This window comes from Chiroxiphia lanceolata, chromosome 21 (genome assembly GCF_009829145.1).
Source record: "Chiroxiphia lanceolata isolate bChiLan1 chromosome 21, bChiLan1.pri, whole genome shotgun sequence".
In the NCBI taxonomy this organism is placed as follows: domain Eukaryota; kingdom Metazoa; phylum Chordata; class Aves; order Passeriformes; family Pipridae; genus Chiroxiphia; species Chiroxiphia lanceolata.
Window position 1 is genome coordinate 11,596,180 of NC_045657.1, and position 17,843 is coordinate 11,614,022.

The window sequence follows — 17,843 nt, forward strand, 5'->3', positions numbered from 1 at the left end:
GGTATGGAAGGCCAGGGATCCATGGGGGTTCACAGGGATCTCCAGTGAAAGTACCATGGATAGATACCAAGTACTGAGCCATAGCCGAACATCATTCAGCTCAAGAATTGTCACTGAGCTGGGTGGGAAGCACCATCTAATAGGACCTATCTCAGACCACCACCACCCCACAAGAGAGCTGCAGAGGAGTGCAGCTCACAGTCAGGATGTCACCCCAGGAAGTAGCATCCACCATTAGGACACGCAGAGCTGCCATTTCTCCACGTGAAGATGTGTAAAGAGAAGAGCCTGTCAGCTTCTGCTCCATCACTCATGCTCAGTTAAATACAAAACTGAGTTCCAAAGCCCCTCTGCGAGGTCAGGATGATGTGAACATCCTCAGGCTATGGGACATGACCTCTCCTTTTACAGTCATCACGAAAAGAACTTAATCCTGGCAGCCATCAGGAAACATTTGCTAGGTCAAGCCAAGGAAAGGGTGAGGTGTCTGCCTCAACCTGTCAACAGCCTGAAACAGCAGCTCAGAGGTGCAGGCTACCTCGCTTGGATTTACAGCTCATTCCCTACAGGAGCCTGCAAATGTGTAAAAAGCGACTATGGCATCACTACCACAAATGGGACAGAGGGATTGCCGAGAGAAGCACCAGCTTGGGCACTGCCTGGCCAGGGCAGCATCTCTGGCAGGCAGAACACAGGCAGAAGAGAGGGGCCAAAACAGGCCAAAACCTGTTGGATTTCCAGTCCTGTCTTCCGATAGCGGGACAAGCAGGGGCAAGGCACCCTCCGAGGGCCAGGCTTGCCTGGAGATGGTGGCTGGAGTGTTGAAGATGCACCACCTTTTCCCAAGAGCAGCCAAATCCAGCCTAAGTCAGGCCAAGGGCACAGCAGCTCCCCCTGCACAGGTAGCACAGGCAGCAGCCATGTCTCCTGCACACTGGGGGTTGTGGGGCTGGGGAGAGAGCCCCCACACCCACTTAGAGACAGAAAAGGAGCAGCTTGAGAGCAGCACAGCTGGAAAGCCAGCAGCACAGCAGGGCAGGGATGCTCCCCAGGTGGGGTGCCAGCTTCCTCCTGCAGAGATGCCAATGGCAGTCCCAGACCCTGAGATACAACATCTGGAACAACGGGTGTGATCGGTTTGGGGCCAGAGTTCCTCGAAACCCCTGGGGAAGCTCGACGATGGGGAGGGGGAGGTGCTAGATGAAGGTGGAGTCCAGCTGGCTCGCCTCATGGTTGTTGCAGGCACGAGCCTCAAAGAGCTGCTTGATAAGGGCAGATTTCTCCTGCTCCAACTGGGTGATGCGCTCGCTCTTGTCAGTCACCTCCTGCAAGGGATGGGAGGAAAATGCTGGCAACTTCTGTATTGCAGGTAAGATTTCATAGAACCACAGAATCACAGGCTGGTTTGGGTGGGAGGACCTTAAAGCTCATCTCATTCCACCCCCTGCCATGGGCAGGGACACCTTCCACTACACCAGGTTGCTCCAAGCCCTGTCCAACCTACCCTTGGACACTTCCAGGGGTGGGGCAGCCACAGCTTCTCTGGGCAACCTGTGCCAGGGCCTCATCACCCTCATCTTCCCAATATCCCATCTAGCCCTGCCCTCTGGCAGTGGGAAGCCATTCCCCCTTGTCCTGTCCCTCCAGTCCCTTGACCCAAGTCCCTCTCCAGCTCTCTCAGAGCCCCTTCAGGTACTGGAAGGAGCTCCAAGCTCTCCCTGGAGCCTTCGCTTCTCCAGGTTGAACACCCCCAGCTCTCCCAGCCTGGCTCCAGAGCAGAGGGGCTCCAGCCCTCAGAGCATCTTTGTGGCTGTGTGCTGGGACAGGAAGCCCAGCAGTGAGCCTGGCCCTGGTGGGGGCACCATGGGCATCCCTTCCCCATCCGCCCTGCTTACAGACCCCAGCCGCAGTCTCGTCACCCTCTTGTGACCTGCATTTGTCACAGTCTTTTCCCTCTGACAGGAATGCCCCATCCCTGCCCATTGACTCACCCAGCAAACAGATGGACACGGGCACAGCTGCATGCCAGAGGGTCTCTATGTGCAGTGCTTCTCTGAGATGACCAAGGTTGGCCAAGCTGAAGGAACACTTCCCACTGCCTAGCATTCCTTTCCTGGCCCTATCCCACCTTCCTTTCCCAGCACCCCCAAGGGCACCTCCTCCACCTGTACCCCCACTCACCTTGGTGAGAAGCCGATTCTGCTCCTTTAGCATGTTGATGGCTTGCTGGGAGCCTGTGGAGGCTGGGGACACTGTGGTGACCAGCCTGCTCAGGGCTGAGGAGGGGTTTGCTGGCTGCAGAGAAGGTGAAGGGATCAGACATTGAGCCTCCTCCGTTGTGGCCCTTCCCAGCCTTTCTTCAAGGCTGGAAGCTGTTTCTGTGGCACACAGGGAACTGAGAGAAGCCCAGTAGAGGATTAAAATCCCAGCACAGGCCATCGCAGGGTCTCTGGCCCACCAGGCAGAGGGGGGAAGCGTTCCTGTCAGCGTACCTGGCTCCTACCAGGAGCCCGGCGGGACAGTCAGCTCTGAGGTGGCTGATTCAGCACTTCAGCAGGTTGGATTTCTTATTCACTTGACAATGGTTATACCTTTTGGGGAACCTCCTTTCGTCCCCCAAATGCCTTGACCATCCTCCAGCCCAGCTCAGGATCAGCAGTGCTGTCCTCTTGGCTGCCCCCCATCACCCGTCTTGCCAATGGAGCCAAGTCACCTCTTCAGAGCTGGGGGAAACTCTGGCACCTCCAATGTCAGCCCTGCTACCAGCATGGGGAGGGACAGGATGGGTCCTAAGGTCACACAAACAACTTCAAGCTGCTGACTGCTGTTCTCACCTTGCCAGTGGTGGAAAGGAATTCACCCAGGCAGCGGTTCACCTCCTGCAGCTTGGGGACCAGGCGCCCCAGGTGGCTCCAGCCACCCTCAGGGAAATCCTGTGGGATGAGAGGAAGAAGAGGCCGGGGGTTACCATGGGGCTGGCTCCAGCTCCAGCCAAGTCCCAGTCCAGTTTTCCAAATCCACAGAGCAGCCCCACCTCCTCCCAAGCAGCCAGGTACCACAAGAACAAGCCCCAGACTCACAGCACTGCTTCTCTTCTTCCCCAGGAGCCGCTGGTGCTCCTGCATGAGCTGGATGTGCTGGTGGTACCAGTCTCGAGCCTGGTCTATGAGCTCCAGGCCCTGCAGCAGGAAATCCTTCTCCTGTTCCAGATCTTTCATGTACTTCAGCTGCAGGACAGAGCACAGGGATGTCACTGACTCCCCATCAAGGCCTTGTTGAGTTCCAGGAGCTGGTTTCTTCATGAGGTATGGAGGGATGTGGATATGGGCAGGGGTCTTATCCCTCTCCTCATGAGAAGCCATAGAGGAGTGGGATGATGTCTGCTGACTGATGCTGCTTTGGAGGACAAGTTTTGGAGGAAGAGTTTAGGAGGAAGAGTTCTCTAGTTTGAGAGAACAACCGAAGCAGGTGATGGACACTCAGATCACCTCCACCCTCCTGCTCCCCTTCACAGAAGCTGTTTTCTTCACCTCTTATTTACCCAGGGAGGCAGCAGGAGCAGCCACCCCCAGCTCCCTCCAGGGTGTGAGCATCAGCCCCAGCACAGACACACCCGGATTTTGGCAAGCAGCAAACAGCCCAGCTCACTGTGCAGGCTGCGAGCAGGGGAAAACCTGCAGTCCTGTTTCCCCAGCACTCTGCTTCACCCCGCAAAGTACATTGAGCTGTGCAGAGCATAGCAGAGCACACCTCTCTGCTGAGTGTCTCTGCCAGTCACTCAGGTTGGGGACCTTGCTGTGCCTGGAGAGCTGCTACAGGAGTGGCTGGGGCCCCTGCCTCCAGAGCAGGCCCCTGGGACAGGATGAGCAGAACCCTGTGCCTGGCTGCAACACAGCCAAGGCTGCTGGAGAACAGGGGGTTCAGCCTGCATCCACGGGGGACACAGGGTCCCCATTCCACTGCCACCTTCTGCCTCTACTTCCCTTCAGCACCATTTTGCCACCAGCAATCACAGAGGTGGAGAGGGAAGAGGGGACATCCCCAGGGAGCAGAGTACCCATTCATCACTCTCACCCTATGAGCCCAAGGGCGCTGCTCCCCTTCTCCATGCCAGGCTGCTCCCCCAGCTTCTGTGTCCATCTCCAAGCCAAGGGCATGAGGAGCTGCCTGCCTTGCTGCCTCTGCCTTCTTTGCCACAACACAGCCTGGCCTTCACCCACAGCACAGACTGGGCTCCAACGTGTCTTCTGCTCATCCCACACCTGCCACGCAATACCCTGGGGTTGCTCTTGCTCCCACTTCTGGAAACGCTGTTTGCAACATGAGAGCCTCCCTGCACACTTCTCCGATGGCCCAAAGGGACATTACCCAGAGGAAGAAGTGCAGAGCCTTGATGCTACGGAGGCCGTTTGTGAGGAGCATGAAGAAGGTGCTGTATGTGGCAAGACCCCCACTCAGCTGGGGGTGCAGCCCACTGCTGTCTGTTCTGCCCTGTTCCCACTAGGCTTGCTGGTCAGCACGGTGACCAGAGGAAGAGGCAATATCCCACAGAGCAGAGGGACATTGACAGCCCTGCCTGGTGTGGGGACAGATGACATCTCACAAGGATGGGACACTGGGCAGAGGCAGCTTCAGAGGCATGAGGAAGACAAAGAACTCGACTTGGTTGGTGCTACCTGGGGTTAAGAGGAGGGGATGGAGCTGTGCCCTCAGCTGTCTACAAATGACAGCGCTCAGCCTCTCACGGAAGGTCTCATCCCAGCCACCCTCATGGCCATGGGGAAATCAGACCAGTCAATGAGGGACTGGCTGGAAAACACCAGCTGATGAGTAGGGACCAGCTGTGGCAGTGCAAAGGGTCCTGGGGCTGCAGCACAGCCCTCACAGCTCCACTCCCTGCTCAGGAGGAACCAGTCCTGGTGCACTTTGGGATGTAGGATGGACACAAGTGCTACCATCTGCCACGGGCTTTAGGTAAACAAGTCTATTGACAGTTCCTCGTCCCCTGGGGGCCCAGCATCCTCCCACCATTGGGGCAGGGAGGGGTAGGAGAGGTGACAGCATAAGGATTAGGTCCTTGCTGGACTCAAACCTGTTCTCTGTAGCCTCACAAATGGGACTAGTGCCCAAAGGCTGTGCCCAGGGTGTCACAAAAGGCTGAGACAGGGACAGACACCACTTCTCTGGGCTTAGAAGCACAGAAAGACAGTGCAGCTCTCGGGTATGTTGTGGAGAGGGTAAAAAAATGCAGAGGACCTCTCCCACTGCCCCCACAACTTGGGGAAATAGAGACCAGGGCAACACAAGCCCAGAGCAAGAGCACTTGTGGCAGAGCTGGGGATAGACACAGTGCCCACCAGCCCCTTCTCACTAGCACCAGGTAGGACCTTGAGTTCACAGCAGTGATGGGCTCCAGCCCAGAGCTGTGCGCACAGGGGAGAGCCTTGCCAGGGAAGCGGGGACCTTCCCAACTTCCAGTCACCTAAAACCCTTGAGAAACAAAGCCCTCAATCCCAGACATTCATTTATCACTCCTTATCAGCACCTTTCAGCAGCGACTGCTTGGCCCAGTGGGGGATCCTGGCCCTTGCAAGGCTGTAAGCCCAGCAAACACCCCCTCCCAGGCTGGCATCGGGGCATGTTGTGTCCCCCAAGGTGAGCACCAGGCTGGGCACCACCACTCAGGCCTGCTGGGCTGCAGGAGCACAGTGACACCAGGGTGCAAAGGGTGGAAGTGCAATGGTGATAGTCCCACCAAGCACTCATCCTGCAGGCTTGGTCCTGGCTCTCTTCCCAGGACAATTTAGCTTGAGCCTGTGGGCAACATGCCCAGGCAGCTTCTCCAGGGCAGATCCCTTCAACCAGGCAATCTGATCCAAGCCTCTCCACTCAGGGGCAGAGAGAGAGAAGCAGGTGCCTCCATCCTGGGCTGCCTGGCTAAATTCAATGTGGATTTCTTTGCTTTGCTGGCAAAAAGTCTTTTGAGAGCCAGGAGGATCAGTATGCTTGAGCCCTGACCTGCAGGAAACATCTGGAAGGGGGCACAGCCTGGCCCCACCACTTGCCAGTGCAGAGTACCTGACCCTCACTGGGGTGCTTGAAAGGCCCAGAGACCCACCTGTTGCCACACCTCCACCTTTGCCTTTCCCTGCCCAGGACCTTGCCCACAGGGAAGGTAGCCATGCAGTCAAATGCTAGCTCCACGGGCTGACCCCACTCCAGGGGAAGGCATGAACCTCCTCCCTGTCGGGCACGATTTCTGGCGAAAACAGAAAGAGCGGTGGAAGTTAGGGCAGCACCTCCACATACATCAACAGAGCTTTGTATCCAAAATATCAGGATCTGCCCAATGTCCCACGGCTCACGTGTGCAGGTGGGCAGAGGGGGAGCCATAGCCCAAAGATGGTGTCAGCAGTGAGGGACCCCCGCAATCCACCTTCCCCTTCATGCGAGCCCATGACAGGGCTGTCCCTTACCATGCTGAAATCCACGCCGTTGGTGATGGTGTGTCTCCGGTGTTCTGCACGGCCCCTCTGATGCCTCCGAGTGTCCCCAGCCCCCGGGTGGCCACCATCCCCCTGGGACTGCCCAGCAGATTTTGCATCACCACCTGGAACAGAGGAAGGCATGAGGCCACCAGCCACTTCCAACAAGAACCTCCCCAGGGTTCCCACTTCTGTGGGATGATCTGCAGGGTGGTCTTGCAAACAGGGAGAGGCTGAGCAAAGCACCAGCCTTAGTGCCTGCTCCCATCTTTGTCCAGGCAGGACAGGCTTCAGGAATGACTGACTCAGCTGCACCAGGCTGGTAACAGACCTCAGTGCCATCTTCTGCAGAGAGCAAGTGATAGGAGAAATAGAAACTTTACTCACAGTATCCTAGAATGCCCAAATAAGGAACAATATAATCTTGGAGAAGTCCTAGAGAATTAGATAAGGGATGTACTCAAACAAACAGGAGGTTAACTAAGCTCTGTGTACCCAAAGAAGATAAAGAACAAATGTTACAGTTTTTAGTGGTGAAACAATAATGCTGTGCCTGCTCAAGACCTGAGGTCAAGACAGCGAAGAAGATCCAGAAGGACCAAAGAAGGACTTCCAATATGGGCGTGACTATGTAAAGTAAACTAATGAATATGCATTAAGTGAGAATATATAATTAATATATAAGCAGTATGTGTAATAAAAAGCCCTGTCCATCTGTCGTTTGATTAGAGGAGCTCTCCTCCGAACGTCCAGCGCTGAATAAAGAAGAACGCTCTTTTTAACATCTACAAATTGGCATTAAGAAGTTTGTTTCTGCTGCTTTTTGGTATCACAAGCAGCTTCCAGGCAAAACTAGTCCAGTCAGTGATATTGCTGGCCCTCATGGGACACCCGGCTCCCACTCAGGTGGCACCAGCTCTGCCAGGAACCCAACTTCACCTGAAGGCAGCTCCTGCTTGGTGATGGACTTGGCCATGTGGACATCCCCCCAGACTGCATACCTGTGGTGTAATCACAGAGTAAATCAGGCTGTAGTTTTTTCAAAATTTCATTAAAACTCCAACATCCTATCCTGCAAAAGACTAATCTACCACAAACACATGGTGCTAATGCAAATCCATGCATAACCTATTTTTGGAGATTACGTTCATACTGGCATGTTCCAGGCTGGATCAGACACCTCCTGCCCATCAGCCTCGGTACCTGCACTGAAGTCTGTACAAGCCCTGCACCACCTGCCCTCACCAGAAACCCAGCCCTGTAGCCACAGCCAAGCCAGCTCTGATCTGCCTCTGGCTGAGCTGGCAGAGCAGCACTCTGAAACCCCACTGCCCCAAACCATAGCACCAGGGCAGCCAGGCCTGCAGCCAGCACATCCCCAGGCATGTCTGGGCACCAGCCTGCTGCTCTTCCTTTCCTGGCCCAGCACACCCTGCCCCATGCTACTCCCTCAGTCCTGCAGCTTGCCCGCTCCCTGCACAGAAGTCTCCTCAAGAGTGCTTTTCCCAACCTGGCTTTTCAACAGGAGCATCAGGGAGTTGGCAAATAATGGCAGGCAGCTGGGGAAAATACACCCTCCTCGGGACTGCTCCCCATGCATCTGCCATCCATCGCACATCCTTCTATGGTTGGGCACATGCTGGCTCCTGGGTACCAGAGCTACCTGGCTCAGGTCTGGCATGTTCCCTGCTGCAGGCACATGAAGGGCTGTTAGTGCCAGGACAGGGTGCATGGCATCACCTGGGCTGGCACATTGCTTCCTTCTGCTCCACGAGTTTCCTCAGCCAAGCACATGGACACAATGGAGCTGGGATACGGGGCAAGGGAGATCAGGGGCAATGGCCACAGGAGCCACTCTTCATTTTAAGGCAACGAGATCTGCACTGTGCCAGGGCTGCCACATTCACACCGGTTCAGTAGTGGGAACCAGACTCAGGCTGAGGGGAGAGCAGGCAACGTGACAGCTCAGTCCATCACTACGTGTCATTGGAGAAAGAAGTCACCACGCCACGGGAAAAGTCCTCATGGTCCATCACAGCATCCTGCTCCACCTGCCAGCAAATACTTCGGCACAGGCAGGTCTCCAGCACATCGATATACACGGTCTTTGATATCACCCATCCATGTGCTTTGCCAACTGCCTTTGGTTTCATACACCCAAATTTACCTGGGAGGAACCCAGCAAGACTGGTGTGACCATGTGCGTGTTCTCCTGGCAAATCTGTAGCACATCCTGCTCGGAAAACTGAGAAACAGCCCAAAATCAAGGGTACCTTCAACAGGCAGACTCACAAGGCAAAGCCAGAGCATTTCTGGTAGGAGCTGCAGGACAGACGTGTTAAAAGCTTTTTGCTGCTGTTACCTGGAAGTGCTGGGTTGAACTGAGCTGAACCCGTGATAAGCAGGAGCTCCTGGTCAAACAATCAAGCTCTGCGCACCTGAGCAGACAAGGCAGTGGTTAAAAAAGGATCCCTGCTAATGAGCTTGGATAGTTCTTTTTAGGAAAAGAGCAGGACCAGATCATCAGAGGTGGAAGAGATCCTGACATGAGATAAAGGACAGCCTCCTCCCTCTGGGAGCCTCTCTGCCCAAGACAAGCAGACACCCCATGGTTGTTTTACACATTTCCACACTTGTCCTTGGCAATGGCCCAGACAAGCCCCTACCAACCGTCCCACCCCTGCTGCCAGTGCCACCAGCTCTCCAGGGAGCTGCTAGAGCCAGGCCACCCCTGAAGCAAGGGAAAGTGAAGTGCTGGGGAGGAGGTAGTGCCCAAGACCATCACACACCTCCTGGGCAAGGCACTTTCTGCTCTGTGCCTTGACTTCCCCAGGTCTCAGCTCACAGCGGAACCACAGAGGTAAAGACCCCCAGGAGTGACACACTCAGACATTGCTGTGACAAGGCACCAGCGGGCACCACCACAGTGACTTCCCCAATATCCACCTCACCATCCTTGTGCTTAGAGGGTGCTGTTGGCTCCCCAGGGACCGTGGGGCACCCAGCAGAAGCTTGCAGGCTACCTGAGCACTGCTGGGCTGAGGAGAAGCTGGAAGGTGACTTAAGCAGGGACTTCTTTAGAAGCACTTCAGCCCACACACTAGCAGAACCTAGTGAGAGAAAGGGAATTGTTGTCCGCTGGCTCACTGCACCCCTGGACATGCCAGGAGAGTCACATGGCCCCAACCTCTGCCATTTTGCCATGAGTCACATCCAAATCACCTTTGACCCCAGATCATAAAGCAGAGTTGGGGAGGCATCCTGTGAGCACCCCCTTTCCCCAAATCATAGGCAGGGAGAGCTTCCTCTGACTTGTTATATCCTCTCACTGCACTTACAGAAGCCACCACATGTAGCTGGAGGCTCAGAGCAGCCTCGCACGCAAAGAATATAATCTTAGTGGAGACAGGGCTTCCTGGAGGCACAGGTAGCTCCCAGCACTCAGCACACTTCTCTGTAGTGTGATGGTGCTATGTCCTGACACAGCACTGGCCCAACTCCCTCATGGCCAGCTGAGGAGGATATCCACCGGTTGAACCGCACCCTGGGAAACCTTCCAGTGCTCCAAGGGAGCACTGGGCAGTTGTGCAGGACCTGGAGTTAAAAGAGATGGAGTAACTCTGAGCTGTAACATTTTCCAAGCTGATGAATCAACTTGAAACTCAGGCCTCTTGCCAGAATATGACCTGCAGCCTGGGAAGCTGGCATCAAGGGCTGAGGCACTAATCTTGTCCACAGGCTCCAAACAGTTGTGGAACATCAGCCTATAATGAAAAGATCCTCAGCAAGCAGAAAGCTGCTGCAGTCATTTGCTTGCTCCTTCCCAGGGTAGAGTTTTCAATCTGCTGTCTATTCACCAAGCAGGATTTTTTTCAGGTTTTTCCAGATTTACACTCTTGATGATAGAAGAGTCAGCCTGCTTAATAATATTGCCTTAGATGAAGCTTCAGCGATTAGTCTGGAGCAATATGGAAAGCAGAGTACCTCAGCCACAGTTAAAGTTTCTTCTCCACCCAGCAGAAGGGACTGGGAGGGAGCGGGAGGGAAGAGAAGGCAAACCAGCCTGACATTCTCAAGGTGGAGGAAGTCATGTCATCACACTCAGGTCGTGCAATAACAAACACCAGGTCCTCACACAGACCTCTGTGTCCTCAGATCTCAAAGCACTTCACAAACCTAGATAAAGAATTATTACCTACCTAGATAAGCCCAGAAACTTGGTTTCCTTATAACATCTCCTACTGACTAACAACAAATCAAGACGCCAGTGAAAAGGTCTCTCCTGTGCCAAGGTCAGCGTACCACCCCAGAGGGCTCTGGCAGAGCCACACAGAGACCCCAGGTACCAAGGAAGGGGAAGAGTCCACAGGGACCTGCAGGTGAGCTCTGTAGCCAGAGCCTGGGACAGCAAAGCATGTTACCCTGGTGCCACTTTCTGATTTACTCATTGCTTAATTATTTGTTATTGGGAATAGTGCTGCAGAATGATCCAAACCAAAAAGCTGGATCAGGTTTTGCAATTTTTATTTTGCAATTTTTATTGCATGTGCATGACATTGTGAAAGAATCCTTTCTGAGGGCCACCCCAGCCCAGAGCCCACCCGAGCACACGGCTACTCCGTGACCACAGCCCTCACCCCGTCAAGTTTCCTCGGGGGGTCCCCAGGTCCCAGCCATCCTCTGAGACTCCGAGCTGTGTCAGTCACCCCCGGGGAAGGTCAGGACAGACTCTACGCCCGGGGACAACCACGGACACGTTACGGCAAAGCCCTTAATTCCTTCTGTCAGCGCTATAAATAGCCCAGCGCCTCGCGAAGAGAGCACAGCCCTGGTTGGGCGGCGGCATCGGGATATCCACATCGGGATCGGAGCCCAGCAAAGCCAAACTGAGCGTGGCAGTAACTTTGGTGGAGTTTTACACTGGCCCTGCGGGAAGCGCTGGCTCTAGCCCAGAGGAGAACACAAGGGACCGGGGCGAACAACCAGATTCCAGCCCGACCTCTGGGCGCCAGTCCCCGGGCCCGGCGCTGCCATTAACCCCGCGAGCCCGGAGCGCCCCGCTCAGTCCCGCCACTCACCGCGGCCTCGGGGCTGGCTGTGCCCCGGTTCCCGCTGCCCAGTGTTCTTCCCCCGCCGCTCCTCGGAACAGCGAGGGCTCGGCGGCTTCTCCACGCTCCGCTGCCCGCCGCTGCCGCCCTCAACCGGGTGCTCAGCCCCGGGCAGGGCCGCCCGCAGCCCCAAGACGAACCTCTCGAAGGTGAGGTACCCGCTGGCCGGTGCCGCCTGCCGCAACCCCTCCATCACCCCAGTGGGCAGTTCCCGGGCTTCTGCGCCCCGCCAGCGCGACTCGATCTCCCGTAGGTGCACGTAACCCCGCCGCCGGTCATCCAGGATATCGAAAAGAGTCCGCAGGCTCTGCAGGAAAACCCGAGGAAGACCCTCGGTACCGGCGGGGAGCGACCGATCGCCGCGTTCCGGAGCCATCGCCGCCGAGCGTTACCCCAGGGCCAGCCCCGCGCGCCTATTGGTCAGGGGCGGGAGGTCCCGAGCTCTCATTGGGTGGTGGCGGGCGGTCCCTCTGACCATTGGCTGAGAGGGAGGACGGCGGTTTGAGTTCCACGCGGCGCCCGCCCCGCTCGCGGCCGGGGAGCGGCGGGGGGTCCCGGTCCCTTCGGAGAGGGATGGCGGAGGGACCGGGACGCCGCGCCACTTTCCCGGCCGCGAGCGAGGCGGGCTCAGGGAAGTATTTATTCCTCGATCCCCCGGTTACCCGGGACCCTGCACCCCGAGAAGAGCTGCTCGGGCCGGTGTCCGTCCATCCATCCAGGCACAAATCCTGGTTTCTTTTCAAGCAGAGATACCTGAAAACCTGTCGTAGTTTAACCCCAGCCAGCAGCCTCTTACTCACTCCTGGTGGCATGGGGGAGAGAATGGGAAGGGTAAAAGTGGGAAAACTCATGGGTTGAGATAAAGGCAGTTTAATGGGGAAAATGAAAGCCACTCACATGAACAAAGCAAAACAAGGAATTCATTCACTGCTTCCCATGGGCAGGCAGGTGTGCAACCTTCCCCAGGAAAGCAGGGCTCCACGCTGTGTAACAGTTACTGCGGAAGACAAATACCAAACCCTTCCTCCTTCTTCCCCTCGGTTTATACACTGAACATGATGCCGTATGGTCCAGAATATCCCTTGGGTCAGCTGTCCCGGCTGTGTGCCCTCTCAACTGCTTGTGCACCCACAGCCCCTACACTGGTGGCTTCGGGTGAGAAGCAGAAAAGACCTTGGCTCTGTGCAAACATCACTCAGCAACAAAAAAACATCTCTGTATTATCAGCACCATTTTCAGCACAAATCCAAAATTTATCCCCATAAGTCCACCCTGCCAAAACCAGCAGAACTCCTAGAGACTTCAGAGCCAATGTAATTAGCGAAGAGGGGAAAAAACCCACAACTGTAGCATTCACTCTCACCCATCACCTTTGCAAACACCCTCCAGAAGTGTCAGTCAATGCAGCATCCCTACAGAAGAGGGATGTAAAGCACAAGCACGGTGCTGTAGTTGCCTGGTACATGGGGGAAGTGAGTGCTGACAGAGGGAGCTGAGTGCCATCATCCCAGTGCTGTGGCTGGTGAGGCACCAGTGGCCATCAGCCAGCAGGAGCTGGGAGAGGGTCTCAAAGGAGCCACAGACATGAATAAAGGGGGAAAAAGACCCCTCCAGTGTTGACAAATGTGAAAGAAACAGGATTTGTGTCTTATCTTTTATAAACTTAATATGTACTGGCATTGGTAGGAGAATGAGTTTCTGTACTTTATAGGGAAATTTGCTGTGTCTGTTAGATGCAGCAGTATGTTAATCCTAGTGCAAGATGCTGCCTTCTCTGCAAAACCTCTCCATTAGACAGTGTGTCCTGCTCCAGCTGGTCTCTGTGTTGTGGTTGAATTGTTTTTCTTTAACTCATTTCTTTTCACAGATTTCTGGGACCTGTTGTACCTGTTTGAGATCTCTGCTTGGCTTAGCTGTGTTTGACTAAACAGGTTCACACCTGTGCAGGATACAAGGAGAAGGAACCAGTGCCTCATCCCTCCCCTTCCTATTCCAGAAACTAGGCAGTCAGTGTGGTGCTGCTCAGCTCTGGCAGCATCAGCACATGGGCTGTTTCATTCAGCAAAGGCTAGATCTGCAAACAAAAGGGGTTTTCTCTGGGTTCCTCCCCCCTTTCTGGTCTTGCAGGAACAGCCAGGAATAACAGAGGGAATTCAGAATGACCGTAATGACTCGTGTCCAATTTCCCTGCCTAGCCAGTCTATCCCACCAGGAAAGTGATCCAGAGATACCAGAAACAGTTCCTGGCATTGACTGTGTCTGCTGTTTCAGCCAAAATACTCTTGCTGTCTGTGTGGAGCTTCCTGCTCCAGCACAAGGAGCTGGGACACAACTGCCTAGGGCAGCTCTGCTCTTACTGCGTTTTTCATACCAGAGTGCCCTGAAGAAGCTGCCTTGAGACAGGCTGATATTTCCATCCTCACCGTGTCGAGTGGATGACATTAGAGAGATTTTGAATGTTCTTGGAAAAGACTTTTTGGGGGTTGCTTTTTTTATGGGGGGTGGTGGGGTATTTTCTCTCACTTTATCTTGGGGCCATCCCAGACTCCTCTGATGGACAGACTTCTTTGTTTTCTTAAACATAAAAAACATAGTTATTCAGCTCTCCTTCCTCCAAGCTACTGTGAAGCACCAGCTGCCATTCAGACCTGGCCCAGCCCTCCCTCTCTGCTGTCCTGTGGGCATCAGCAGTGACATGCATGGGTCTGGTGCGGGGACACCAATTGTATCACTGCCCCTCTCTGGAGAGGGCACAGGCCACCTAGTGTCCCCTTGGAGGCTGGTTCCACGTCAGCATGTCCTACCAACCACCTCTGTGAAGAGAGGTCACAGAAGCTGCACCGAACCCCGGCAGATCACTGGAGGAACAGGGTGCTGGTGATGGGGCACCTTCCTATATGACATGAACCATCGATGGGTGCTGATAGGTGACTGTCTCAGTAGATTGAGCCCTGTGCTGTCTTCAGTGGCCTGTAGGTGTTCCCATGTACATCTTGATTATGCAGAGAACACATGGTAACTTACAGCCATGAGGTTGTCTCCTGGTGACCATGTCCAAACAGATGTTGCGAACCTCTGCTGCTCTCTCTGGTGGGGAACCAGCCACAGATCTGTGGGCTCAGTGTGTGCATACTGTTTTCTGGCACATGGAACAGCTAGCACCACTGCCAGCCCAGATAGTGCTGCATCCAGAGTGGGTTTGTCCTCAGCCAGTGCAGGTCACCAGACTGTACCCAGGAATGGTTGGTCAGAGCTTGGGTAAAAACAGACCAGGAGCTGTGTCCACAACAGCCCAGACCAAGTCCTGGTATGTCCCGTCACTGAAAAATTCATTAAGTCCCAAAGCTGGTGGGTGCAGGGAATTATTTTCAGTGAGGTAACCAAAGTGTCAACCCAGAAATGTGTCCGGCCCCAAGAAACCTCTGGGAAAAAGGCTAAAATTAGTGAGGGGAGCATGGTTGGAGAGGTTTCCCTTTGGGCAGGGATGTTGTGTTTGATCTCCTCATCTCTGCAGTGACTTTGTGTTTTCCATCTTGCTGCAATAGGGCCTCTTGGGGACATGCTGTGTTTTCTTTGGTGGTGGCCAGGCACTTGCCATGAAGTGACTTTTCTCTCCTCCAAACTGTTTTTTCTCCCAGAAGGCCTGCAAGCAGGAAGTCTGGTGGATGCTTGGTGGTTCACGGGCTGTTCACGGGTTCACGGGCTGGGAGAAGCACAGCTGGTGAGGAGCTGAAACAAGCTGTCTGTGGGGGTAGTGGGTTGTTTGGTCTCCTGGGTCCACGGAGCAAGAACTGGTGTTAGTAGGAAATGGCAGCCACTGTGTCCTATCTCACCATCTCGCCCCTCCTAGGGTCTCAGCATAGCTTTTTTAAATACAGGGAACTATCTAGGGCTTAAATGGAAGTATGGGAGATACTGCAGGGTTTCTGATTGGAATCCATCAAGCAACTGCTTTGTCCTATCATAAATTCCACTCTCCTGATGATGATGAAGCCAGGGCAACAGCAGTCACAGCTGTATCACAGCCAGAAATTCCCCAGTCTGTCATGTTATTTGGGGAATGATTGAAAAACCGTATTTCTTTGGGGAATGCACTAGAGAGAACTTACATGCTGAAGCCTGGAGCAAGGCCCTAAACACAAGAAGCTCTGCCTGCCTCCTGCGGGGGTACCTCACCCTGAGAGAGTGCTGTGTGCTCTCTCTGCTGTCAGGGTGCTGGAGCTTTTTTCCATGCTGAATTTCCTGTTCTACCTGCATGTTTGTGCTTTGTTTGGCCCAAGCATCCCTCCCTCCTGCTCGCTCAGGTTGTCCTGCCTGGTGTAATTGATCCAACCTGTCATCATTTTTATTGCTTTGCAGAAGAAAATGTCTACACACACACTGCCATGGGTTGTGGAACCAGTCCAGGGGGCGCTCTGCAGCCGGACAAACCTGTTCTGGTGGATGGCTGGATTTGAAGGGTGGGAGCACATTCGCCAGCAGCAGCAAGATTTTCTGTAGTTCTTCTAGGATCCCACGGGTATGAGATCCCACGGCTCTGAGCTGGGATTCCTTTGAGGCACGGAAGCAAGTTCTGCAGGAAATGGCAGAGCTTGATTTACAAGTTGTATCTGACAGAGCCTTTTCTGATGAAGAAGGGTTGGTGATTATGCAGGCACCAGGTGTGTGGAAGGACCTGCACCCATCCACACAATGGGCAGGCAAGGAATACAACTATGGCAGGGAGAGATTTTGTGTAAAGGGGAGCAGAGCGAGGAGGTTTCAAAACCCCAAAGCTCTTCCGAGCAGGAGCTGTGTCAAGTTACATAAAACAGGAAATAGAGCATGAAACAAAAGCTTTGACAGCTCTCAGAGATTCTTTCTGACTTGATGGTCACATCCAGGTGGAGTCCAGCTCTCCTGACTCCATTTACATGCAGGGAGGTGGCTGTGTCTGAGTTCCTGTCTGTCTGTCTTCTCATCTCCTTCTGCCCAGCTGGGCTCTGATCGTGTGCAGGATGCCACAGAGACAGGCCGGTGGCTGCTGGCTGAGACAAGGGGTTAGTGCCAGGCTGCCCAGCAGCAGGAGTGGACTGTATACACAGGGTGGGGCTTGAGGGCAGGAGTGTAGCACACTACACCGTCCTCCCTCTCAGCAGCCTGTGACCCCAGCATGAGCTGCAGAGGGGACTCCCTCACCCTGTGCCTTCTGATGCTGTGGCTGGCCCAGCCCTGGGCTTTGGGTTGTTGTGTCTGGTTACTTCATTGCTGCCAGGCTGCCAGTGCTCTCTCTGTTGTCCCAAAACTGGGTTCTTCCACTCTATGTTCAAGAAGCTGATCCACACATAGAGTCAAGATAATTGATTTTATTTCATACCTACACAGAGATGGGTGCTGGGTGGCGAATCCACAAAGCTAGCAGACTTTCAGCATGCCAGGTGCCTATTTTTTTTCGAATCAACAGAAATCAGGATTTTCCTACAGGTAATGACCTAAAGCTCTAATAATTGTCTTTGCAGTCTCTCGTTTCCGTCTAAAGATACCTTGCACACTTGTTTTACTACTCATGATCTATGGGGAAGGGGCTTCTGTGAGTAAGGGGCAATCACAGTCTATGGGCAAAGATTTTACTATGCTAATGAGCACTCAGTTCATACAAATTTGTTCTTTGGCTTTTTAGTTTGAGTTAGTGTCCTCCTGCTCTTCAGTTTTTGGGTCATGGCTCTTGGTTCCTGCTGGTTTGGTTTTTCACTCATCTTTCATAAATTCTTTTATTTGTCCTGTACTATACTTCGGTGATTCAGTGCATTTTTAACTTTTATCCATCTCATTGGTACTTTATTTCAACAATGAGGAGCTGGATTTGAGCTGGGCGCCTGACCCTGCACCGTGGCTGGGGTACAGCTGGGCCCACCCAGCTCCTTCTGCGTTGAGGGAACTCCGAGATTTGACGACGAGTTTCCAAGTGCGGGTGTAAGACGGGGCGTGAGACCCCCTCTGGTACCGAGGTCCCAGCACCAGCGGCTGGGGGTCCCGGCAGACACATCTCACGGCAACCGCAGAATCACAGCCGCTGCGGAGCAGGGATTCGGCCGTGGGGGAAGTGCTGCGTTAGCCGGAACTCGCGGGGCCGGGGGCGTCAAATCCTGCGGACGCCGCGAGGGCCGAGCTCAGGAAGCTCCCGGCGGCTCCGAGAACGGGTGGGGACCGCCCTGCAGCCCCGCTCTGCGTGGCTAGCTGCGGCTGCGACCAGCCCCGCTCCCGGGAGCGG

General features: G+C 54.4%; 1 protein-coding gene across 1 annotated transcript; it reads right to left on the reverse strand.

Moving 5' to 3' along the window:
• Window positions 1-885: 885 nt before the first annotated feature.
• On the reverse strand, window positions 886-11,995 carry SAPCD2 (suppressor APC domain containing 2). Its single transcript, XM_032708359.1, has 6 exons — window positions 11,564-11,995; window positions 6,477-6,610; window positions 3,081-3,227; window positions 2,835-2,933; window positions 2,182-2,295; window positions 886-1,325 (listed from the first exon to the last, which is right to left on the reverse strand). Exons 1-6 carry the CDS (start codon window positions 11,967-11,969, stop codon window positions 1,197-1,199), a joined length of 1,029 nt encoding a protein of 342 aa, XP_032564250.1. The 5' UTR covers window positions 11,970-11,995; the 3' UTR covers window positions 886-1,196.
• Window positions 11,996-17,843: the final 5,848 nt, after the last annotated feature.